Source organism: Myxine glutinosa, chromosome 5 (genome assembly GCF_964187855.1).
Source record: "Myxine glutinosa chromosome 5, kmMyxGlut1.1, whole genome shotgun sequence".
Lineage (NCBI taxonomy): Eukaryota > Metazoa > Chordata > Myxini > Myxiniformes > Myxinidae > Myxine > Myxine glutinosa.
Window position 1 is genome coordinate 68,784,381 of NC_136265.1, and position 25,547 is coordinate 68,809,927.

At 46.0% G+C, this 25,547-nt stretch overlaps 1 protein-coding gene across 6 annotated transcripts in view; it reads left to right on the forward strand.

Moving 5' to 3' along the window:
- The window catches only part of TRAPPC12 (trafficking protein particle complex subunit 12), an 88,043-nt gene that overhangs the window by 25,102 nt on the left and 37,394 nt on the right, over positions 1–25,547 (forward strand). For all 6 annotated transcript variants that reach the window (XM_068116996.2, XM_078778151.1, XM_078778148.1 and 3 more), the window contains exons 7-9: positions 8,967–9,105; positions 14,577–14,689; positions 24,641–24,713. In XM_068116996.2, the coding sequence (XP_067973097.2) occupies positions 8,967–9,105; positions 14,577–14,689; positions 24,641–24,713 (325 nt within the window). The remainder of the gene's footprint in view (positions 1–8,966; positions 9,106–14,576; positions 14,690–24,640; positions 24,714–25,547) is intronic.

Here is a 25,547-nt window from a genome sequence, read left to right on the forward strand (position 1 = left end):
GAATCCAGCTTGATTAAAATGGAACATACTTATGAATCCAGCTTGATTAAAATTGAACATATGTGTGAATCCAGCTTGATTAAAGTCGAACATACGTGTGAATATAGCTTAATTAAAATCAAACATACATGTGAATCGGGCTTGATTAACATCAAACATGCATGTGAATCTAGCTTTATTCAAATCAAACATATGTGTGAATCCAGCTTGATTGATTTTAATACACATGTATTAATCAATCCACCTTGATTAAAATGGAACATAGTGTGAATCCAGTTTGATTAAAATCAAACATATGTGTGAATCCAGCTTCATTAAAATCAAACATACACTGCATGCCCAAAAGTATGCGGACATCCCTTCTAATTAGTGGATTCGGCTGTTTCAGCCACACTCATTGCTGATAGTGATATATAATCAAGCACACACCCATGCAATCTCCATAGACAAACATTGGCAGTAGAATGGGCCATACTGAAGTGCTCAGTGACTTTCAACGTGGCACCTTCATAGAATGCCACCTTTTCATCAAGTCAGTTCATCAAATATCTGCCCTGCTAGAGCTGCCCCGGTCAACTGTAAGTGCTGTTATTGTGAAGTGGAAACGTCTAGGAGCAACAACAGCTCAGCCGTGAAGTGGTAGGCCACACAATCTCACAGAACAGGACCGCCGAGTGCTGAAGCACGTAGCGTGTAAAAATCGTCTGTCCTCGGTTGCAACACTCACTACCGTGTTCCAAACTGCCTCTGGTAGCAACGTCAGCACAACAACTGTTCGTCGGGAGCTTCATGAAATGGGTTTCCATTGTCGAGCAGCCGCACACAAGCCTAAGATCACCATGCGCAATGCCAAGCGTCGGCTGGAGTGGTGTAAAGCTCACCGCCATTGGGCTCTGGAACAGTGGAAACGCGCGCTCTGGAACAGTGGAAACGCGCGCTCTAGAGTGATGAATCACGCTTCACTATCTGACAGTCCGACAAACGAATCTGAGTTTGGCGGATGCCAGGAGAACGCTACCTGCCCGAATGCATAGTGCCAACTGTAAAGTTTGTTGTAGGAGGAATAATGGTATGGCGCTGTTTTTCATGGTTTGGGCTAGGCCCCTTAGTTCCAGTGAAGGGAAATCCTAACACTATAGCGATTTGTGTGCTTCCAACTTTGTGGCAACAGTTTAGGGAAGGCCCTTTCCTGTTTCAGTATGACAATGCCCCCGTGCACAAAGCGAGGTCCATACAGAAATGGTTTGTCGAGATCGGTGTGGAAGAACTTGACTGGCCTGCACATATCCCTGACCTCAACCCCATTGAACACCTTTGGGGTGAATTGGAACGCTGACTGCGAGCCAGGCCTGATCACCCAACATCAGTGCCCGACTTCACAAATGCTCTTGTGGCTGAATGGAAGCAAATCCCGACAGCAATAATAATAATAATAATAATTCATTTATTTTGTATAGCGCTTTTCCAGAAGCCCAAAGGCGCTTTGACAGAGTGGAAAACATAATGCATAACAATACATGAAAACAACAATTGCAAAAAGACAAGAATCAAGAAAACAAACAGCAGCGATATACGGCATATTATATATAAGACAAGAATCAAAAAGACAAGACAAGAATCAATAGGGAAATATTTAAAGCAAAAGGAGGGAGAAGGAGAAGAGATAGTCAGGGGTTAAATGCTGTGGGTTGAATGTTGAATGCAGCGTTGAACAGGTGGGTCTTTAGTGATGTTTTGAATGTGGTGAGTGAGGAGGAGTCTCTGATGGTGTGAGGTAGTGAGTTCCAGAGGGTGGGAGCAGCGATGGAGAAGGCCCTGTCCCCCCAGGATCTGAATTTGGTCCGGATGGAGGGGGTCAGGAGGTTGGTACCAGCAGAGCGGAGGTTGCGGGTGGGAGTGTGTCTGGAGAGGAGGTCAGCCAGGTAGGATGGGGCCAGGTTATGGAGGGCTTTGTATGTCAAGAGGAGGATTTTGTACTGGATTCTCTGGGGGATGGGGAGCCAGTGAAGCTTGTAAAGGACGGGGGTGATGTGGTCACGGGTCCGGGAATGAGTGAGTAGACGGGCAGCGGAGTTCTGAATGTATTGGAGTTTATTGGTGATTTTTGAGGGTGAACCATAGAGGAGGCTATTGCAGTAGTCCAGACGGGAGGTGATGAAGGCGTGGATGAGGGTTTCTGCAGCCGTGGAGGAGAGGGATGAGCGGAGACGGGCAATGTTTTTCAGGTGAAAGAAGGCTGACTTTGTGATCTGTTTAGTGTATTTGTCGAAGGAAAGGGTTTGGTCAAAGATGACGCCAAGATTCCGGATGTGAGGGGAGGTGGATACTGGGATACCGTCGATGTTGAGGGCAAAGTTATGGGTGGATTTTGTGAGCGTTTTTGGGCCAATGATGATTATTTCAGATTTATCACAGTTAAGCTTGAGGAAGTTGATTTGAAGCCAGGATTTTATTTCAGTGATGCAGTTTGTCAGGATAGAGTGGGTGTCGGTGGAGACGGACTTGGTGGAGATGAAAAGCTGGATGTCATCGGCGAAGCAGTGGAATTGGAGACCATGACGGCGGATTAAGTGACCGAGCGGGGACAGGTAAAGGATGAAGAGGAGGGGGCCAAGAACTGAACCTTGGGGGACACCTTGGGGGAGGGGAGCAGTGGGGGATTTGCAGTTATTGATGGAGATGAACTGGCATCTGTCAGAGAGGTATGATTTAATCCAAGAGAGGGCAGTGCCGGTGACGTTAAAGGTGGATTCAAGTCGGGTGAGGAGGATAGTGTGATCGATGGTGTCAAAGGCAGCGCTGAGGTCGAGGAGGACGAGAATGTTGAGGTTGCCAGCGTCAGAGGAGAGGAGAAGGTCGTTGGTGATTTTGAGGAGAGCAGTTTCAGTACTGTGGTTGGAGCGGAATCCGGATTGGAATGTTTCATACAAGTTATTGGCAGAGAGATGATGTTTGAGTTGAGTGGCTACAGCGCGTTCCAAAACTTTTGACAGAAAGGGTAGGTTGGAGATGGGTCTGAAGTTGTTTAGGGTGTCAGGGTTTAGACCAGGTTTTTTTAGAATGGGGGTAACAGCAGCAATTTTGAGGGAAGGTGGGACGATGCCTGTAGACAGGGAGGAGTTTATTGTTGCAATGATAAGTGGAGAGAGAGCAGGGAGGGAGGCTTTGACAAAGCTGGAGGGGATGGGGTCAAGAGTGCAGGTGGCAGTTTTCATTCCTATGAGGAGTTCAGAGAGGTCAGTAGGAGAGATTGGGGAGAACCGAGACAGGGGATGGCAGGACAAGGGGGGGCAGGTGGTTGGAGGGGGAGCGGGTGCGGCGGTGGTCAAGCTGTTGTAGATGTTGTCAATTTTGCGTTGGAAGAAAGAGAGGAAGGAGATGCAGTTGTCTACTGTGAATGACTGGGTGGTGGTGTTCAGGGGGCGGAGGAGTTTGTTTATTGTCGAGAAGAGTGCTTTTGGGTTTCCGGAGCCAGAGTGGATAATTTGAGAGTAGTAGGCAGAGCGGGCGCGGGAGAGGGCATCTTTGTAGTGTTGTATGTGGTCCTTGTAGGCTTGGGAGTGAACTGTGAGACCCGTTTTATTGCGGAGTCTTTCAAGTTGGCGAGCACGAGTTTTCATCAGGTGGAGTTCAGGGGTAAACCAGGGAGCAGAATGGGTGAAAGAAACTGTTTTGGTTTTTACAGGCGCAAGCTGGTCAAGGCAGGAGGAGAGAGTGTGGTTGTAGTAGTCAGTGAGGTCGGAAGGGGTGTGGAGGTCAATGAAGGGAGAAGTGGACATTTTTTCAGAGAGGGTGGATGAGAATGAGGTAGGTGAAAGAGCGTTTAGCTTACGGAAGTTGATTGTGCGATAATGCCTTGGTGTTGGGGCGGGGATGTTGATGGTCAGAGTGATGGCTAAGTGGTCAGAGAGGGTGAGGTCGGAGCCATAGAGATGGTGCAAATTTAATCCAGTGGAGCAGACAAGGTCCAAAATGTGACCACGGATATGGGTAGGAAAGTCGACATGTTGAGTGAGGTTAAAGCAGGTGAGTAAATCAGTGAAGTCAGTGGTTATTGTGGAGTCAGTGGAGTCCATGTGGATATTGAAATCACCAAGGAGGAGGATTGAGGGGGAGAGGGAACATAGCTGGGTCAGAAAGTAGGAGAAGTCAGACAGGAATGATGGGTGTGGTTTGGGAGGGCGGTAGACGACAGCCATGACTGACTGCGTGTGACCAGAGAGTTTTAAAGCCAGGTGTTCAAATGATGGAGCAGATGAGATGGAGATGAGGTTGGTCTTGATGTCTTGACGGTGGATAACGGCAATTCCACCACCTCGGCCCTCCGAGCGTGGTTTATTGACGTAGGAATATCCATTGGGAATGTTCTAACTTCTAGTGGAAACCCTTCCCAGAAGAGTGGAGGCTGTTATAGCAGCAAAGGGAGGACCAACTCCATATTAATGCCCATGATTTTGGAATGAGATGTTCGGGTGTCCACATATTTTTGGTCATGCAGTGTATGTGTGAATCCAGCTTGATTAAAATCGAACATACATGTGAATCCAGTTTGATTTAAATCGAACATACCACATGTGAATACAGCTTGATTAAAATTGAACATATGTGTGAATCCAGGTTATTTTTTTAACCTGAACATGTTTGTATTTAGACATTTCCTGGAGTTGCAGTAGTTTTTTTTTTTTTTTTTCATGAGATACGTTCCCTGCCGTGTATTCCATTGTGGAGACGTAGGAGTGAATGCCATTGACTTGTGGGAGAACCCAGAGGGTGATTTGTATTTATGAGTAAGGGTTGATCGGGTTTTGTTTTGATGATGGATTCTAAGGCAGGCAGGTGTGAATGTGAAATGTTTTTATGTTTATACAAAGGACAGTACTGTGCAATGGTGTTCCTTATGTGGACGAGATTTCATTGTAATCCTTTTGGAACGTCACACTCGGTGACAAATGTGACCTTGCACCCAATGGTGGGACGATTGTAGTGGTTTAAACCTACCATTTTGAATCTGATGTTCATACAGGTTGGAGATGAGTGGAAAAAAAGCATGGCAGGTGCACGTTGGATAGTAATGAGTTTGTTTAAATTCATATTTGTCCCATCTCTGGTTCGGTTTGGAATGTTTATTCATTTGTTCTGTTGATTGAGTCAGTCCTGGGCCTGATACAGTGCACCTCCCGCCCCCCATTCCTCTCCATGCTGAAACTTTATCTTTTGAACCATCCACATACAGGAGGTTAGAATATAGCCAGGGTAACAGAGTGGAGACCTCAGTGGCACCTTTAAGTTGCACAATTGAGTGCAAGCAAGTTGGCATGTTGGCTTTGCAACCCCTCTAAATTGTGCCATGCTCCCCCATGGTCTCACACTCCCTCTGGCACCACACCATAACGGTGCATTTGGATTTCATCTTGTGGGGGCTCAATCTTCGGATCAGACAGGTGAGAGGAGAGCACATTATCAAGTGGGCTCCTCCTCTCTGCCCCAGGCCTCAATGAGGGGCTAAAATGAGAGGGATTGGTGTTTTTATTTTTCTCTCTACAGTCTCTGCTCCTGGTGGAGCTAAAACCTAGAATGGATCAAGACAGAAACGAACAAAACAGAAGGAACAGTAGAAATGTGGGGAGAGGGTGAGAAGGGGAGGCGTGGAGGGATGGGGGGTGGAACACATCAATAGTAGGGTTGAGGGAGACTTGGAGAAATAAGGAATGTACAGAATAATGGGGGTTTGTGGAAGACACAGTGCGGCGGAATAGGGTTGAGATCGATGCAGCCGCATTGAACTCTCAATCACAGGAGCGTAAGGAGAGACTGGTAAAATGGAAACATGTCAGCTTGGAGAGGGTTAATGGGAGTGAAATAGGTTATGGTTGTGGATGGGGTGGGGTGAGGGGAGTGGGGGAACCTGACATGATGATGAACAGCTGTCTTGAAGAACTGGAGGGAAAAATGAGATTGAAGAGAAGGTAAATGCCCTGCAGAAGTGTAGGAGCGACAAAGCGTGGAAAGAGCAGAGTGTGCAAAACCAGAAAGGAGGTGGTCAAAGACAGAGAGACCACCGGCGTGTCTGCGATGGTGAAGTGATGGGTCCATAGACTCGGTTTCATCGCAGGAGATTCCATTAATCTTGACGTTCCATGGCGTCAAGCTGAGCAAGATGTGAGACGGGGTTGCCAGCCCAGTGAAGGGAGCAGTGCTCCGCCAAGCTGCGGATGAAGGTCTTGTAGGTGGATATGAGTTCAGGTGTGCCAAGGAAGGACTTTGTATGACGGAGGACGCTCAGTCAGCGGCTTTGGAAGCAAATTTTGAAATGTGGTTTGCTCAAGATAGATCATGGCTGATAGTGAGACCCAGGAAGTTTGATTGACTGAACTTCCTGAAGAGGATTGTTGACAAAGAATACCGTGTGTATGGAGGATTTGCCAGATGGTCCTTTCGGAGAGAGATAGTGAGATTGTGAGATTTATCAGGATTGAAAGATATGTTCCAATTGTTTGACCGTCTTTTTTTCAAGATCTGAAGAGAGGGAAGAGGCTGCAGCCTGCCTGTCTGAAGGATGAGGGATGTCACGGCAGATGCTGAAGTCATCAGCAAATAGATAGAGGATCTTCCAGAGTCTGAAAGATCATTGATGAAGAACAGGAATACGATGGGGCCACAGCACTCCAACCTTGACAGGGAGAGCAGACGAAAGGATTCCCTGCAGAGCCGCACGTTGGTTACGAGAGAGGTGGAAGTCAGAAATCCAGGAGTAGAGGTGGCCTTGAATGCCATAGGTAGGGAGTTGGGAGAGAGATTTTGTGGAACATTAAATGCATTGCTTTTGGTTCCTCTCCTTCCTGACCCCAATCCCATGTCTCTCTCTTGCTCTATCTCTCTCTTGCTCTATCTCTCTCGCTCTATCTCTCTCGCTCTATCTCTCTCGCTCTATCTCTCTCGCTCTATCTCCCTCGCTCTATCTCTCTCGCTCTATCTCTCTTGCTCTATCTCTCTCTCGCTCTATCTCTCTCGCTCTATCTCTCTCGCTCTATCTCTCTCTCGCTCTATCTCTCTCGCTCTATCTCTCTCTCGCTCTATCTATCTCTCTCTCGCTCTATCTCTCTCTCGCTCTATCTCTCTCTCGCTCTATCTCTCTCTCGCTCTATCTCTCTCTCGCTCTATCTCTCTCGCTCTATCTCCCTCGCTCTATCTCTCTTGCTCTATCTCTCTCTCGCTCTATCTCTCTCGCTCTATCTCTCTCGCTCTATCTCTCTCTCGCTCTATCTCTCTCGCTCTATCTCTCTCTCGCTCTATCTATCTCTCTCTCGCTCTATCTCTCTCTCGCTCTATCTCTCTCTCGCTCTATCTCTCTCTCGCTCTATCTCTCTCTCGCTCTATCTCTCTCTCGCTCTATCTCTCTCTCTCGCTCTATCTCTCTCTCTCGCTCTATCTCTCTCTCGCTCTATCTCTCTCTCGCTCTATCTCTCTCTCGCTCTATCTCTCTCTCGCTCTATCTCTCTCTCGCTCTATCTCTCTCGCTCTATCTCTCTCTCGCTCTATCTCTCTCTCGCTCTATCTCTCTCTCGCTCTATCTCTCTCTCGCTCTATCTCTCTCTCGCTCTATCTCTCTCTCGCTCTATCTCTCTCTCGCTCTATCTCTCTCTCGCTCTATCTCTCTCTCGTTCTATCTCTCTCTCGCTCTATCTCTCTCTCGCTCTATCTCTCTCTCGCTATATCTCTCTCTCGCTATATCTCTCTCTCACTATCTCTCTCTCGCTATATCTCTCTCTCGCTATATCTCTCTCTCGCTCTATCTCTCTCGCTCTATCTCTCTCTCGCTCTATCTCTCTCGCTCTATCTCTCTCGCTCTCCTTTGGGCCATAAACCCATGAAATACATATTGGCGGTTGGATTCTCCACTTTGTATGAATTCTTTCACCCGAGTTTGCCTTTCGGACAAATCCGCACTGACAGCAAGTTTCCGTCCTGGTGCTGCACAGGCAGACGATGGTGCTCATTATGCTTTCCTTTCTCAGGGAGGTTGTTTCCTTGCATTCAGAAATCAATGTTTAAAGTCCAAGGCATTTCTTAAAGATTAAAGGCCAGGGTTCATTGCATGGCCTAGTTGGGGGACGTGTGCCTGTAAATGATCCTTTATTTTTAATGTGTAAACTTGTACTTTGCTATAAACTTTTCGCTCTTTCACGAGCCTCGATCTTGTATACAAAAAAAAAAAAAAAAAAAAAAAAAAACGTAGTTGGCTTTACTTGCAACAACTCCTCTCCGGCCTTGCTCCCCCAGCTCTGTCTGTGCTCTGCCCCCCAAATATTCCTTCAGGTCGCACAAGATCTGCCAGCAACCCTCTTATGGTTAAACTGCCAAAATCTAGGCTCTCTGCTCACCTTCACTCTTTCATTCCTCTATTTCCCTGCCTCTGGAACAAACTCCCTCACTCTCTTCAATCCCACTCCTCCCTCCAGGTCTTTAAAACAGCTGTTCACCACCATCTCTTATCTTCCCCCATCCAAAACCTTGATCTTTTCTACCCCCGTTAATGCACCCCAAATCCACTTCTTTGAAATACCAACTTCTTTCCTGGAAGTCCTAGCAGTGTCCATGTGTTTTTTTTTTTTTTTTTACCTCTCCCACCCCCCATCCCCCTTCCCATGCCTCCTCCCCCCAAGCCCTCTCTCTCCCACAGATCTCCCGATGTCCCTGCTCTCCATCTTGTTCTCCTGCTCCCTTTATCTTATGTTTTATGTGTCGGTTTGTCTTTTTTGTGATCAATGTTAGCTCTTACACGAGCCTCAATCTTGTATACAAAAAAGAAGAAAAAAAAAGAAGAGTTAACTTAAGGTCGTTACCAAAATGAGCCTCGAACAGGAAATGAGTAAATGTGAAGCGTACGTGTAAATGAGGTGTGTTGACGTTGAGACTTATCCACCACACAAATCTGTACAAATGGTAAATGATTCTTTACTTTGCAGTTGTGGTTTGTACGTTTGGCGCTCCTTGTGAAGTTGCAGCAATACTCTGACGCCGAGTCTGAGTTTGAGCCGTTTGGGAACCTGGACTTCCCTGATCTCTACTACGAGTATTACCCTGAGATGTACCCTGGGAGACAAGGTGTGTGTGCCGTGTGCTGCTCAACGCTCTCTTTCTCTCTCTCTCTCTCTCTCTATCTCTCTCTCTCTCTCTCTCTCTCTCTCTCTCTCTCTCTCTCTCTCTCTCTCTCTGATTCTGTCTGCCTCGTCCATTTCTCTCATGTCCTTTTATATCCCTGTCTCTGATTGTTTATCGATTGCATCACTTCCTTGGATTTGATGAGGAATTTTTTGTTTTTGTTTCCCAATCATCACCAACGTATGCCAATGATCTCAGCCACCGAAGATGCTGGCATCCGGACCTTAAGCGATCCAGCATCGGTTAATTTCCCGTTAGTCGTTAGAATTGATTGATTGATGTTTGTGCTTCTCGTACCTCTACACGCAGAAGGGTTCGGATAGACTCCCTCGTCCCTTGTTTTTTTTGTTTTTTTTTGTATCCAAGATCGAGGCTCGTGAAAGAGCTAACATTAATCACACAAAAAGTCAAACCGACACACAAAACACAAAATAAGGGGAGCGGTAGACAAGATGGGGAGAGAGGGGGAAGGAAACAAACGCAACATTTGAGAGCAGGGACATCGAGAGATCTGTGGGAGGGAGAGGGCTTGGGGGGAGGAGGCATGGGAAGGGGGGCGAGAAGTATAAAACACATGGACTTCCAGGAAAGAAGTTCAAATTTCAAAAATGTGGATCTGGGGTGAATTAGCGGGGGTAGAAAAGATCAAGGTTTTGGATGGGGGAAGATAAGAGATGGTGGTGAACAGCCGTTTTAAAGACCTGGAGGGAGGAGTGGGATTGAAGGGAGTGGTGGAGTTTGTTCCAGAGGCGGGAGAAAAGAGGAATGAAAGAGTGAAGGTGAGCAGAGAGCCGAGATTTTGGCAGTTTAACCATCAGAGGGTTGCTGGCAGATCTTGTGCGACCTGTAGGAATATTTGGGGGACAGAGCACAGAGAGAGCTGGGGGAGCAAGGCCAGAGAGGAGTCGGTAGAAGACAGAAAGACCACCAACCTGCCTGCGGTGGGTAAGTGAAAGGCCCTCGGAGTTGGCTTCATCGCGGGAGATTCCAATGATTCTAAAAAATTCAATGAAAAAAAAGATTGACCCTTCCTCCAAACCTCATGTTTCCACAGCAATGAGATGAAGCCTTCATCCGAGTAACGATGTCAGAAACGTCGCGGAGTCCCACATACGAGAAACAGTCGAAAACACCGTGTTTATGTTACTTTGTGAACAAGGGGGTAAAGTTCATCCTTTTATGACTTGTTAAGATGTGCATAGGCCCTTCTGTACTACTGCACGCTCCGTCGCACAACGATTGTACTGCGACATGTTTGAACTCTCCATTCGGCTACGGCACAGATTTATTTTTCCTCGTTCGTGGCAACGCGGTCCGGATTCCAACCATTCGGTGGGATTTCCGGAACCGGGTCTCCGGGCCTAATTTGAAAGGATGGAAGTGTCCATCGAGGTTGAAATTGTGAACCTTTCCATGGAGTCAAATACAACCACAACGATCTCGATAATCTCGTACGCATGTTCGTGTACGCGTTTGTACAAACGACTCGTGTTGGTGGAGTTTCCACGAATACTGTTTCTTACATGTTCAAATGAATGGGAAAGGATGATTTTAAAGGAAATGAAATTGGGGTGGAAAGGGTCGTCCCAGGCGAATCGACCTCTCCGAGGACCATAAACATCCTCAGAACACAAAACCATTTGTGTTCCTTCATGAGGTAATCCTATAATTCCCCTCGCCAGAGGAAGGGTATTGCATTGGACTTTGTTTGTTACTTGGCAATTTTTTTTTGGTTTTTTTGCCAAGTGTGTTGATCACTCCGGTTTGTGTGTTTGTGTGTTTGTTTGTGTGTGTGTTTGTTTGTTTGCGTTTGTGTTTGTCTGTCCGCTCACTTAAATTTGCCTACAGGTCACAATTTTAAACCGATCTTCACGAAACTTCACCAAATGGTAGAGTTTGCGGTCCGACAAAATCCTATGTATTTTTGAGGTCAAAAGGTCAAAAGGCCAACATAGGCTAAAGGTCAACCACTTTTTTTCAAATTTCTAAAATCCTCAATTTTAATCTGATTGACTTGAAATTTGAATAGGATTTTCAAATCGGCAAACTGAAGTCAACCACCAACTATTTTTGAGGTCAGCATAGGCCAAAAGGTCAACAACAATTTCAAATTTCTAAAATCCTCAATTTTCATCCGATTGACTTGAAATTTGAAGAGGATTAACATATCGGCAAACTGAATTCAATCACAAACTATTTTTGAGATCAGCATAGACAAAAAGGTCAACATAAGCCAAAGGTCAACAACAATTTAAAATTTCTAAAATCATCAATTTTCATCCGATTGACTTGGAATTTGAATGTGATTTTCATATCGACTAACTGAATTCAACCCCCAACAATTTTTGAGATCAGCATAAGCCAAAAGGTCGACATAGGCTAAAGGTCAACCACTTTTTTTCAAATTTCTAAAATCCTCAATTTAAATCCGATTGACTTGAAATTTGAATAGGATTTTCAACTCAGCAAACTGAAATCAACCACCAACTATTTTTGAGATCAACATAGACCAAAATATCAACATAGGCCTCGGATCAACCACTTTTTTTCAAATTTCTAAAATCCTCAATTTTAATCCGATTGACTTGAAATTTGAATAGCATTTTCAAATCGGCAAACTGAATTCAACCACCAACTATTTTTGAGATCAGCATAGGCCAAAAGGTCAACATCGGCCAAAGGTCGACCACTTTTTTCAAAATTCTAAAATCCTCAATTTTCATCTGATTGACTTGAAATTTGAATAGGATTTTCATATCGGTGAACTGAATTCAACCACCAACTATTTTTGAGGTCAACATAGGACAAATGGTCAACATAGGCCGAATTTCTATAATAATTGTCAATTTTCATCTGATTAATTTAAACTTTGAAGGCGATTTGCATATCAGGTCACTGAATTCAACCACTAATTATTTTTGAGGTCAATAGGATGCTCCACTGAGTGCCATTCGACTTTGTTTTGTTTTGCCAAGTGTCGCTCGCTCTTTGAGTGATTTTTCGTTTGTTTGTCTGTCTGTCTGTCTTTGTTTGTTTGTCTGTCTTTGTTTGTCTGTCTTTGTTTGTCTGGCTGTTTGTTTGTCTGTCTCTGTCTGTGTTTGTCTGTCTGTCTGTTTGTTTATCTGTCTCTCTATTTGTCTGTCTGTGTGTCCGCACAGAATTTATATGATTTTCTCTGCAACCGTTGGTCCGATTGACAGGAAATTTTCACCATAGGTGCAACTCCACCTGTATAATTTTCAAATTATAATTATGATGTCATAGATCACGTGGTTCAGCCGCCATATTGGAAAAACCGAAAAACTTTGAACCTCTATATCTCTGAAAGCGCTGCATAGAACAAATTGAGACATGGCTCATTGTAAAGAACTCTCCATTGGGAATAAAATATTTTAATGATGATGTCATAGATGCCTCTGTTATGACGTCATAATTCGACAAGTACAAAACTTCATCCGATCAAGATGAAATATACTGAACGTCATGTAGGCATAAATTGGTGGAGAGAAAAAAATATGTTGACGTCATCGGTCACGTGGTTTGGCCGCCATCTTGGGAAAACCGAAAAAATTACACCTCTATATCTCTGAAAGCGCTGCCTAGAAAAAATTGAGACATTGCTCATTGTAAAGAACTCTCCATGTGGAATAACATCTGTTAATGATGATGTCATAGGTTCCATGATGTCATAATTTGACAAGCACAAAACTTCATCCGATCAAGATGAAATTTCTTGAGCATAATCTTGGGATAAATTCGTGGAGAAAAAAAAAATGACGTCATCTCTGACGTGGTTCGCCCGTCATATTTGTTTTAACACAAAAGCCTTAAAAACCACTGAAACACATCCTGCGAGGGTCTGCAATATCTGATTGCTCTTTCTTGTTAACTCTAACTTGGCTACACGGACCATTATAACCATTGTCAGAGGATTTGTGCTGCCTGAAGTAATCCTATAATGAACTCTGTAACTTGGCTACACGGACCATTATAACCACTAGCAACGGTACCCGCCCTATGGGCGGGGCTTCAATTGGGAAGCCCAAATGAAAAGGCAAAATATCAGAAATTGAAGGCTTTTTTTATATTTTAAACGATTTATATAAACATCCGTTGAATCGTATCACACGCAAATCATCAAAATCTAAACAGTACATGGCGCCCATTTTGAAAAAAGATTGAATTCTGCAAAACGGAAGCGGCCGCTACATGTCTTTCTCAGTCGCACGTTTATGTGTGAAGAGTGCACGCCGAATCTGTAACACGGAAGTGGCCGCTACACCTGTTTCTCAGTCGCTTTGCACACGCTGCCATGTTACTTCGGAGCCGCACGTTTATATAGGAAGAGTTCGTCAGGAGTCGTTCTACTCTCTCCTGGTATGTAGAATAAACAGTATTTGTTGAATTTCAACAAAAGCCACATCACTGTTCATATCGGTAAATATTATTCCATCGTGTTTGGAAAAACTGGAAAATTGGAAAACTTGGAAAAATTGGAAAAACAACATGGCCTATGTTACTCCCAGGAGTCCCAGGAATGAATGAATGAATGAATGAATGATCGTTTTAAGGCCATTTTCCCCGCTAGAGCGGGGGTTAGCCTTGCGGGCCCCATGACGATCATGGTTCCCTGTTTGAGGCAATGTTTTTATGGCCGGATGCCCTTCCTGACGCCAACCCTTAGTCGCCTCTTACGATGCGCAGGGATACGGTGTACCTATTCTAAACCGGGGTACACACCGGGATCATTCATCCCAGCAAGCTGGTACTCAATTTGCCGACCTCGGAAGGATGACAGGCTGAGTCAACCCCTCTGGCGTTAATTCAGCGATCGACCGGGATTCGAACTCAGGACCCTAGGATCCCAAGCCGGCACCCTAACCGCTAAGCCGACACCAGGGGTCCCAGGAATACCCACCCAAAATATCGTTGCGATCGGTTGAGCCGTTTTTTGCGGTACCTGGGAACGGATGGATGGACATTTGGTGAATTATAGTAAGATTGTCAGAAGATTTGTGCTGCCTGACGAGGTATCATCCTCGGACAAGGTAATCCCTGACAAGGTAATCCTGTAAGTAACCTGATAACTTGGCTGTGCGGACTACATCCATCCTCGGAGGGCTTCTGTTCCTTGATGAGGTAATCCTGTAATTAAAGTGCGGTGTTCAGCTTGTTGAAAGATGAGGGGTAATGGCTGGACTCACGATGGTTTGGGAGATAGACAACCGCACAAACACGCAAGTGTAGAGTATGTCCATGATTAAACAGCAAGAACTGCATGTCCATAGTGATTCGTTTTTGTGTGGAATATTTGGGTTTGCACGAAACTGACATGACGTATACATCCGTACAGAGGAGGAACACCATCGTTCGACCATCCCCGTCCTTCCCTCTCTGTCTCTCTCTTGTCGTAGGCTCAATGATCCCGTTTGCCATGCGTCTTTTACATGCCGAGTTACCGCAACATCAGGGACGCTCACACGATTCGCTCAACCGGCTGCACCACCTGCAAAACGTGTGTCGCCAGGTGAGTCCCACATCTGTTTTGTATTTCATGTGAAATACGGCTCAGAACACGTACACACACACGTACACACACACACACACACACACACACACACACTCACACACATACATGTATGCACACCTCTTTAGTCCATTGCTTCCTCATGTTCTTGAAATCTCCATATCAAATTTATCCCGACTCCTAATTGCCCCGCACTCCTCATTTGGACTCCTCTAAAATCAAAAAGGAAGACGCCAGACCAATGTTTACCTGCTTCGGTCTATTTTCTGGATTGCTTGAGATGTATACACTCGGCAGCCAGAAACATCAATTTGTTATCCGATTTGCACCATTGCTTCCCATGGAATCAAAACAAAAGCCCCGAGACAAGTTATCCCGACTTCAATTTGTACAGGCCGTGGAAAGTCATTACTTGGCCACTTGTCGTGTGGGTCGGTCGTAACGGAGCCGCTGCAAGGCAAAAACCCTCATTCTTGCCACCATTTATAAACTTTGACCTCAGCATAATCCCAGAAGGTCTCTAATCTGAATTTTATGTCTCTGCAGTCCTACAGGGCCTCTGTGAAAGCACCTTTGTGCCAACTTTCACCTACGTTGAATCCAATTCAAACGAGTGAAGGCAAAATATTGCAACTCTCATCGCCCACGAATTTCCATCCAATTAGCCACACAAATCCAAAATATGATGATCCAAAATACCCTGCTGGAATAATTCATACTTTTTTTTTTCTTTTTTTTTCTTTTTTTTTGTATACTGAATCGAGGCTCGTGAAAGAGCTAACATTTATTTCACAAACAAATCAACCAGACAAACAAAATATACAAAAAGAGGGAGCGGAAGACAAGATGGGGAGAGAAGGGGAAGCACACAACCACAACATTTGAGAGCAGGGAGAAGTGTGGGAGGGAGAGGGCTTGGGGGCAGGAGGCGTGGGAAGGGGGAGGGGGGGGGGGGGGTGGGAGAAGTATAAAACACAAGCGGACCGAAATTAGTGGGGGTAGGAAAGATCAAGGTTTTGGATGGGGGAGGATAAGAGATGGTGGTGAACAGCTGTTTTAAAGACCTGGAGGGTGGAGTGGGATTGAAGAGAGTGAGGGAGTTTGTTCCAGACGCAGGAGAAAAGAGGAATGAAGGAGTGAAGGTGAGCAGAAAGTCTTGATTTTGGCAGTTTAACCATAAGAGGGTTGCAGGCAGATCTTGTGCGACCTGTAGGAATATTTGGGGGACAGAGCCCAGAGAGGGCTGGGGGGGCAAGGCCAGAGAGGAGTCGGTAGAAGACGGAAAGACCACCAACCTGCCTGCGGTGAGTGAGTGAAAGGCCCTTGGAGTTAGCTTCATCGCGGGAGATTCCAATGATTCTGAACGCTTTGGTTTCAACAGCGTGAAGACGGGCTAGGTGTGAGGCAGGAGCACCAGACCAGAGGGGAGAGCAGTATTCCATAGAGCTGCGGATGAAAGCCTTGCATGTGGTGAGGAGCTCAGGTGTGCCAAGGAAGGACTTCGCACGACGGAGGATGCCCAGTCGGCGACTGGCTTTGGAGGCCAGATTTGAAATGTGGTTTTCCCAGGAAAGATCATGGCAAATAGTGAGACCCAAAAGCTTGAGTGACAGAACTTCTTGGAGAGGATTATTCAGAAAGTGGATGGGAGGGTTTTCCAGTCGGTCTTTTCGGAGAGACATCGTAAGAGTGTGAGATTTATCAGAATTGAAAGACATGTTCCATTTGTTTGCCCAGTCTGTGATTTTGTCCAGGTCTGCAGAGAGTGAGGAGGCTGCAGACTGCCGATCTGAGGGATGAGGAATGGAGCGACAGAGAGTAGAGTCGTCAGCAAAGAGATAGAGAGGATTTTCAAGAGAGTCAGAGAGATCATTGATGAAGACCAGAAAAAGCACAGGGCCTAGAACACTACCTTGGGGAACTCCAGCCTGAACAGGAAGAGGAGATGAGAGAAACCCATTCAGGGCCACACGTTGACTACGACCAGAGAGGAGGTCCGCCAGCCATGCGTGGAGATTTCCATGGATACCAAAGGAGGAGAGTTTGGTGAGCAGAGCAGGGTGCCAGACCGTATCGAAGGCACGTGAAATGTCAAGGGAGACGGCTCTAATTTCCTGTTTGGCGTTGAGGACCTCTATCCATTGTTGAGAAAGCAGAAGCAGCATGTCCAGAGTAGAGTGACCAGGTCTGAAACCAAATTGATGATCAGAGATCAAGCCATTGGAGAAGAGGAAAGATTTCATATCTGAAGCAATGATGGATTCCATGACTTTGCTGATAATTGGGAGAAGGCTGATTGGTCTGTAGTTGCTGGGATCTGTTTTTGCACCTTTTTTGTGCAAAGCGGTGATGTTGGCTGATTTCCAAGCAGATGGCAGATGACCTTGAGCAAAGGAGAGGGTGAAGAGAACAGAAAGAGGGAGTGAAAGAGCGGAAGCACATGATTTTAGGACCCGTGGGCTGATGCCGTCAGGACCAGTTGCAGAATCAGAGTCGAGGGTTGACAGAAACTTTTCCACCTTGTCAGGAGGAAAGGACACAGAGTCCAGGAGCAGCTGGGTACGACTGGGTACGGTGGGTACAGAGAGGGATGGGTTTGGGACACAAGATTTAGAGACAAACACAGAGTTGAGGCATTCAGCTTTTTCACGTGCGGAGTCAGCCGTTAAGCCGTTTGAGGTGAGGGAGGGGATGGAGGGGGAACAAACACCAGAAACAGATTTGACCAGACGCCACCAGGATTTGGAAGAGGGAGACAGATAAGAGAGTTCGGTCTTGAGAACGGTGAGATATTGTTTCCTGGCTCTCCTGAGGGTGGACACACACTTGTTTCGGGCTTTGTGAAAGGAAATGAGATTTCCTTCCGTTGGATTTGCTTTCCAGGAGACGAAAGCAAGTTGTTTCAGGGCAACAGCCTCACCACAAGATTCCGTGTACCATGGACGGGAGGAAGGGTATGACAACTGAAGACGAGATGGGATAAATCTGTGCATGAGAGAGAGCAATTTACTTTGAAAGAATTCCCAGGATGAGTTGATGTCAGAGGCGGTAGAGATGGGAGACCAGTCCAGATGATTGATGGCTGCTTGAAGACCGTGCCAGTTGGCCTGAGTGAAATGCCAGACTCGTCGATGCTGAGGAGGCTCTCTGAGAATGGTCAGAGAGATGTCCACTTTGACAAGCACATGATCAGATGAGCCGATTGGAACAGAAGAAGAGCAGCAGACATTTTCAGGGAAGTTTGTCATAACCAAATCCAGAAGAGAAGATGCTCCGTTGACTGAGATCCGGGTCGGGAAGTTGACAGATTGTGTCAGTCCCAGTGAGTCGCAGAAGTCCTTTGCTGAAGAGCCATGGCTGGTGAGAGAGGTACCCACACCCAGCCAACTGGCATGGTGACAATTGAAATCACCACATATGAGGAAGAGAGAGTTGGGATGGGTAGATAGAAGTTGGTCCATATTATCAGACAGCGAGATGTAGATGGAGTCATCGCTGTTTGGTGGACGGTACAACACACATATGAACAAAAGGTGGGAGCGAAGGGGAAGCCGTAGCCAAAGGTATTCCTGGGGGTGAGGTGGAGAGAGGGCAGTGGAGGGCGAGTGAGGAAGAGAGTTTTTTTATAAAGATAGCAACCCCACCTCCAGGACGAGGCTCAGGTCTATCATACCGGAAGAGGGAGTAACCTGGGAGAGATACCAAGGCATCAGAGACATCATGAAGGAGGAAAGTTTCTGTTAAGCAGATCACATCTGGTTTGTCAGAAGCAACCTGTATGGAGAGATCAGTCAAGTTTGAGCGAAGGCCCCGGATGTTTGAGGTCCATACCGTTAATGAAGAGGAAGGGGGAGCATCGGGTCCAGAACAGGGGGGGGGGAGGGGTAGGGTAAGATGTGGAAGAGGAGGAAGAGGTAGGGAGAGCTGTTGAAGGTGTGTCAGAGATTTCAGAGATTTCAGAATAGCTTGGAGAAAGGGAAGAATGGGGCGGACAAAAGGTTTGATGGAGATTGGGTGAGGCACAGTGAGGTGTTATTTGAGGAGGAGGAAGAGCGAGGCAGAAGGTTGGGGGAGATTAAGGTGAAAGTTGGAAGGGGGAAGAAGCAGGGAGGATGCTTTGAGGAGGAGGGGTGAGAGGGGAGTCTAGGAGGGGAGGAGCGAGGGAGAGTCTCGGAGGGGAGGGGTGTGGGGGGAGTTTAGGAGGGAGGGGAGGGAAGGGGCAAGGGGGGAGATTTGAAAGGGATGGGTGATGGGGAGGATTTGGAGGGGAGGGGTGAGATTGGATTTTGAAAAGTGTACGATTCATGGGAAACGAACATTTTTTGCAAAATGAGTTTGAGACCTTCGAGTCAAAAATACGTTTGAGGACACTGGAGGAGGGGTGGAGTTCTGGATAGTTTAGGGAATGTAGAAAGGAGGAACTGTAAGAGATGGTATTATATATATTTTTTGGAATGAATAGATTTGGTGAGCAAGACGAAAGCATCCTTTTGTAGGAAAAGAATAAAACTGTGTTATAATATATGAGAGAAAATAGTTGTTCACAGGAGAGATTATACATTTCTAATCACGTGATCGCGTGATCGCGAACGAAGAACGAACGAACAAAAAAGAACAACAAATAAACGAATAACACCTGGGAAGGAAATATTTTTTGGGGTTTTTTTTTTTTTTGAGTAGAGATATTAAACAAGGAGGTATGGGGTGAACGACTGGGACGAACCAGAGAACGAAAATAAATGCAGCGCATTCGACGAATCGCTGAGAGAAAAACAAAACCACAAGGTCGGAGACGGTACGGTAGCCAAGCCTACGAGTACTAGGCCGCAGAATACTCGATACGCATTAACCGACGATTGTGTATACATGTACGAAAAATTAGCACCGAAAATTTTCCAAAAGATACGCTATAGGTACATACACCGAAAGATAGATACAGTCTCGACAAAAACACAATTGAGAAGGATCACTTAGCTTCGAAAGCGTGAGCGCATGGAACAGCTTCGAAAAGACGTGACCTCGCCGTGATCTCGCGAGATCTCCTATTTCTCCATATTTGCAAAAGAAAAAGGAATCTGAAGTCCTTCAAAGCATGGAATCACAAAGCCCAGTTCTCAATATCACTTAAGATGTGTGGGACTATTTGGACAAAGAAAAAGTTTTTTAAAATTCCAGAAACTCAGATGATCTTTGAAAGGTCTTTAAAGAACAGTGGAACACCATTCCTCGAGAGTTGAGAACAAATTTATTTTCGTGTCCTGAGAAAAATTTCAATGGCTTTGAAGGAACATCCTCGCCAAGAGTGGACATCCTCGCCATGACTTTATATCAAGGTATATTGTGTGTAATTTTTAGTACATTAAGTTTTTTTTTTCATAAAGGTGTGTCCAAGCCTGGTGTTGGCTTAGCGGTTAGGGTGCCGGCTTGGGATCCTGGGATCCTGGGTTTGAATCCCGGTCGATCGCTGAATTAACGCCAGGGGGGTTGATTAACGCCACTCACCCTCTGCCCTCAGCTTGTCATCCTTCTTAGGTCGGCAAATTGAGTACCAGTTCACTGGTAATTCCCTGTGTGTCGCAAGAGGCGACTAACAGGGTTGGCGACAGGAAGGGCATCCGGCCATAAAACATTGCTTCAAAAAAGGGGACCACTGTGCCCGAAAAAGGCCAACCCCTGCGCTGCGGGAAAAAATGGCCTCTAAAGGTGGTTGTTCAATTAGCCACACAAAGTTAGGTTCATGGAAAAAAACTTGAGGTCAAACTTCAGAGAGAAATCTTTGCCCTCCCCCCTCCGTCTTTTAAATAAAAAAAATTTAAACCCTGAGATTCGAAGGATTTAGATCTATCTCTTGCGGCCATTATGAGAGTTTTTGTCATACTCCCCTCACCTGCCCATAAGCGAAGATCAATGTTTTGATCACTGGATTTGAAAACCTGCAAATCGGTTTATCCTTTTCTTGGTTGAAAAAAGAAGCATCTAAAAACTCCAGAAATCGAGAGACCACGCAGAGCTGCTCATTTTAACCTGTATAAGTACAAGTATATACCCTACTCAATGCAAATCCAGTCAACGAGAGGGCGCCCAGACAGTCAAGTGATAGGTGACAGGCCCAGACAGTCAAGTGATAGGTGACAGGCCCAGACAGTCAAGTGATAGATGACAGGCCCAGACAGTCAAGTGATAGGTGACAGGCCCAGACAGTCAAGTGATAGGTGACAGGCCCAGACTGTCAAGTGATAGGTGACAGGCCCAGACAGTCAAGTGATAGGTGACAGGCCCAGACAGTCAAGTGATAGGTGACAGGCCCAGACAGTCAAGTGATAGGTGACAGGCCCAGACAGTCAAGTGATAGGTGATAGGCCCAGACAGTCAAGTGATAGGTGACAGGCCCAGACAGTCAAGTGATAGGTGACAGGCCCAGACAGTCAAGTGATAGGTGACAGGCCCAGACAGTCAAGTGATAGGTGATAGGCCCAGACAGTCAAGTGATAGGTGACAGGCCCAGACAGTCAAGTGATAGGTGACAGGCCCAGACAGTCAAGTGATAGGTGACAGGCCCAGACAGTCAAGTGATAGGTGACAGGCCCAGACAGTCAAGTGATAGGTGACAGGCCCAGACAGTCAAGTGATAGGTGACAGGCCCAGACAGTCAAGTGATAGGTGATAGGCCCAGACAGTCAAGTGATAGGTGACAGGCCCAGACAGTCAAGTGATAGGTGACAGGCCCAGACAGGTCATTCAAATCTCCAACATTGAGGCTGAGTCTCTGGGCCTATCACTTGCATATCACAGACAGGTCTGGTCTGGTCTCACCCTCTGCCCTTTCCATGTGTCATTTTCCATGTGTCATCATGTCATTACTTTTTCCACATGCGAAATTTGCATTTATGTTTATTTAAATTATACAATGGACTCCAAAATGTAAATGTTTCATGATATTTGTTATATTATATCACCTTTATCTATCAATATTATTGAAATGAAGATCAAATAGCTGTATGTTGAAATATGTTGAAAAAGTCAAAACTTTACGTGGGGTGTACTTACTTTTTCACGTGACTGTATGCAGAATGTATATGTTTTCAGGTCATATGTCATGTGGTATGGCAGCCATATTAGCTTGAAAGCCGATATTTTAAAAAATCCCTTCTGTGAAACCGCTTCACCGATCAATGTGAAAGCTGTCATGGCTGGTGAAAATATGATACTTGAAAACAGCTGAAGGGATTTAATTCAAACTTGTTTATTTTTAGGACAATGAACGAAGGCATCTACCCATTGTGGGACTATGCGGAGGCACATTGGCGACACAGTCGCATTGCTCTAGCTTCTTTTTCATACTTTCTATGTTTTTGTATACATGGTCGAGGCTTGTGAAAGAGCTTGAGCAGAATGGAATGGAATGAAATGGATAGGGGAAACACCAACAGCAGAGTAGACGTGAGAGTGAGATCAAGGGAAGGGGGAGAAGAACACATGGGGGTGAACAAGCTGCACACAAGGTGAATGAAACACAGGAAGAAGAGGAAGGGGCAAGTGGGGATGAAATAGAAAACGACCAAAGCAACTATCAACTGAAAAGGGTTGAGGGAGAAGGGAAAAATCACCATAACCTGGAAAAATGGAGTATTTGGGAATGGGATCATTTGGAGAAGACCTCATGAGTGGGAAAGGGGGACGACCTGATGTAGTCAACTCAACAGAAAGCAAGATAAAAAACAAAATGTAAGGTAATAAGACTTTTTATGTTGTTGTTGTGGTTTTTATTTTTTATTAAACAGCATAAAAGGAAGGAATAAAAATGAGGGTGGTGGATAATAGGATAGAGGGGATGGTGAGACTGTGAGTAGGTATGGGAAACGGTTGGAAAAGAAAAAAAGAAAAAACCTGTTTAGGCCCAAAACTATCTGGGCCTGAGTTGCAGGATCAAAATAAATCCAATGAGCACGACAAAGTACACAGGAGTTAGCACAAAATACGAAGAACAATCGACTTCTCATTCTTCTTATGGTTTGGTTTGACTAGCTGGTGGAATGGGCAGTCCTAGGCCCCACTCGTGGGCTCGCGCAGTGAGCTGGTGCAGCGAATTCCACCGAGGTGGTGTGTGGTCTTTGGGGCACTCTTCCACGAAGTCGTCTGCTGTCTGCATGTCACCGCAGTCATAAGCTGCAGTGTCGGCCAGATTCCAGTGGTATGGTGCAAGCGCTGAAGCTCCCAACACCCGTCCTGAGACGGTTCAGATGGCACCACTCCTTGCGCGGCACGTGGTGGCCAGTGGGCCTGCTTGAGACTGGCGGCCAGTGGGCCTGCTTGAGACTGGCGACCAGTGGGCCTGCTTGAGACTGGCGACCAGTGGGCCTGCTTGAGACTGGCGACCAGTGGGCCTGCTTGAGACTGGCGACCAGTGGGCCTGCTTGAGACTGGCGACCAGTGGGCCTGCTTGAGACTGGCGACCAGTGGGCCTGCTTGAGACTGGCGACCAGTGGGCCTGCTTGAGACTGGCGACCAGTGGGTCTGCTTGAGACTGGCGGCATTTGTTGTAACCTACCAACAGGCTGTTTTCTTCTCCACTCGCTAAAGAGCCACTGTTGTTTTCCCTGCTTGTTGTTCGACTGGATGAGAGGTTGCGCCGCTCTGATGAACGGCTCGTGACCTTTGAGTCGTCGTGCTGGGAGTTTCCGAGGATCGACACGTACAGAAAACACAAAATCGATGACGGCTGAAATGAATCCGGAACGATTACCTATCATTTGTAAGAATATCACCCGGAGGACCAAGGGAAGTTACTACGACCAGGAAACTGGGACCCTGGTTCAGTGGTTCACCACTATCCCTGGCTGTGATGGGCTGGAGCAGAGTTGATAGCGCAGACTCACCAGTATCAATACCTTGGATAAAGAGGAGACGGGGTCCCCCAAAGCCGGAAACTCTTGTATTTGAAGGTTCTGTAGCACCAAACATCTGTTTAACTATTGAAAAAATAAATGTTTCTATTTGGCTGATTGTAGCATGATCAGGATGTTTTGAAGCCAAGCCAAACATGTGCTTCATTTGTATTTCCACAAGGATAATGAATGCACTGCCATGCTTTTCACGTACGACCTGCCGTGCTTTTCACATACTATCTGCCATGCTTTTCACGTACGACCTGTTGTGCTTTTCACGTACGATCTGCTGTGCTTTTCACATTCGACCTGCTGTGCTTTTCACATTCGACCTGCTGTGATTTTCACGCAGGGGCTGCTGTGCTTTTCACACATGACCTGCTGTGCCTTTCACGCACGACCTGCTGTGCTTTTCACATACGACATGCCATGCTTTTCACGTACGACCTGCTGTGCTTTTCATGTACGACCTGCCATGCTTTTCACGTACGACCTGCCGTGCTTTTAATGTACGACCTGCTGTGCTTTTCACGCATGGGCTGCTGTGCTTTTCACATACGACATGCCGTGCTTTTAACGTACGACCTGCCGTGCTTTTCACGTACGACCTGCCATGCTTTTCATGTACGACCTGCCATGCTTTTAACGTACGACATGCCGTGCTTTTCACATACGACCTGCTGTGCTTTTCACACACGACCTGCTGTGCTTTTCACACACGACCTGCTGTGATTTTCACATACGACCTGCTGTGCTTTTCACACATGACATGCTGTGCTTTTCACGTACGACCTGGTGTGCTTTTCACGTACGACCTGCCTTGCTTTTCACATACGACCTGCTGTGCTTTTCACGTACGACCTGGTGTGCTTTTCACGTACGACCTACCGTGTTTTTCACGTACGCCCTGCCGTGCTTTTCACATATGACCTGCCGTGCTGTTCACATATGACCTGCCGTGCTTTTCACGTACGTCCTGCCGTGCTTTTCGTGTTCCATCTGCTGTACTTTTCACGTTCCACCATCGAAACGGATGAAATCTTACAAGTCTGTTCCTTCGTTGTAGATTCTGTCGAATCTGGAGAATGGATTTGCAGAAGATGGCAGCATGAAGAATATTTCATCCGAGAGCCATAAAGGTGTGTGCGTGTGCAAGTTTTTAGTGTAACGACGATGATGACAAAAGCACAAAACTCAAGTTTTGCATTTTTTTTCATTTTTTTTCAAATGCTCTTTTAATCCCTCTGTTTATTCACAGCGAGTAAACGCCGTAAATATTGAGCAGTTCAAAATGGTAATGAATCCTTTTCTCAAAGGGAGGTGAAACAAAATGTCAAGATGTGTTAATTTTCTCATTTGTTACCTGCGCCACCAAAGGTGGATGGAGGTTATGTTTTCGCCCCAGTCTGTCTTTCGGCTTGTCAGTCTGTGAACAGGATGTCTCAAAGTTGTGGACGGATTCGGATGAAACTTTGTGGACACGTCGGTTGTGTGACGAGGACAAGCTGATTCGATTTTCGTTGTTGTTTGCCGTGTGTTTGAGCCGTGGTGATAGTTTGTAGTTTTTTTTGTCTTTGTGCCATGCTGACAGTTTCTAGTTACCTCCGCTACCAAAGGTGGATGGAGGTTATGTTTTCACCCCCGTCTGTCTGTTTGTCTGTCTGTTTGTCTGTCTGTTTGTCTGTCCGTTTGTCCGTTTGTGAACAAAATATCTCAAAAAGTTGTGGACGGATTCGGACGAAATTTGGGAGAGATGTAGCGTAGCGTATGTGACACCGACGAAATGATTAGATTTTGGTGAAGATTCGGATCCGGCTAGTAGAATTTTTTTAGTGATTCTTCACCATTGAGTAATATGGCCAAACAGGCGGAGGTTTGCTCTCTACTGAGTGTGCTCTCGAACGGCACTCAGTAGAGAGCACACCTCCACCTGGTGAGCAGTTTACATTTTTAATCTCAGAGTAGACCAGAAA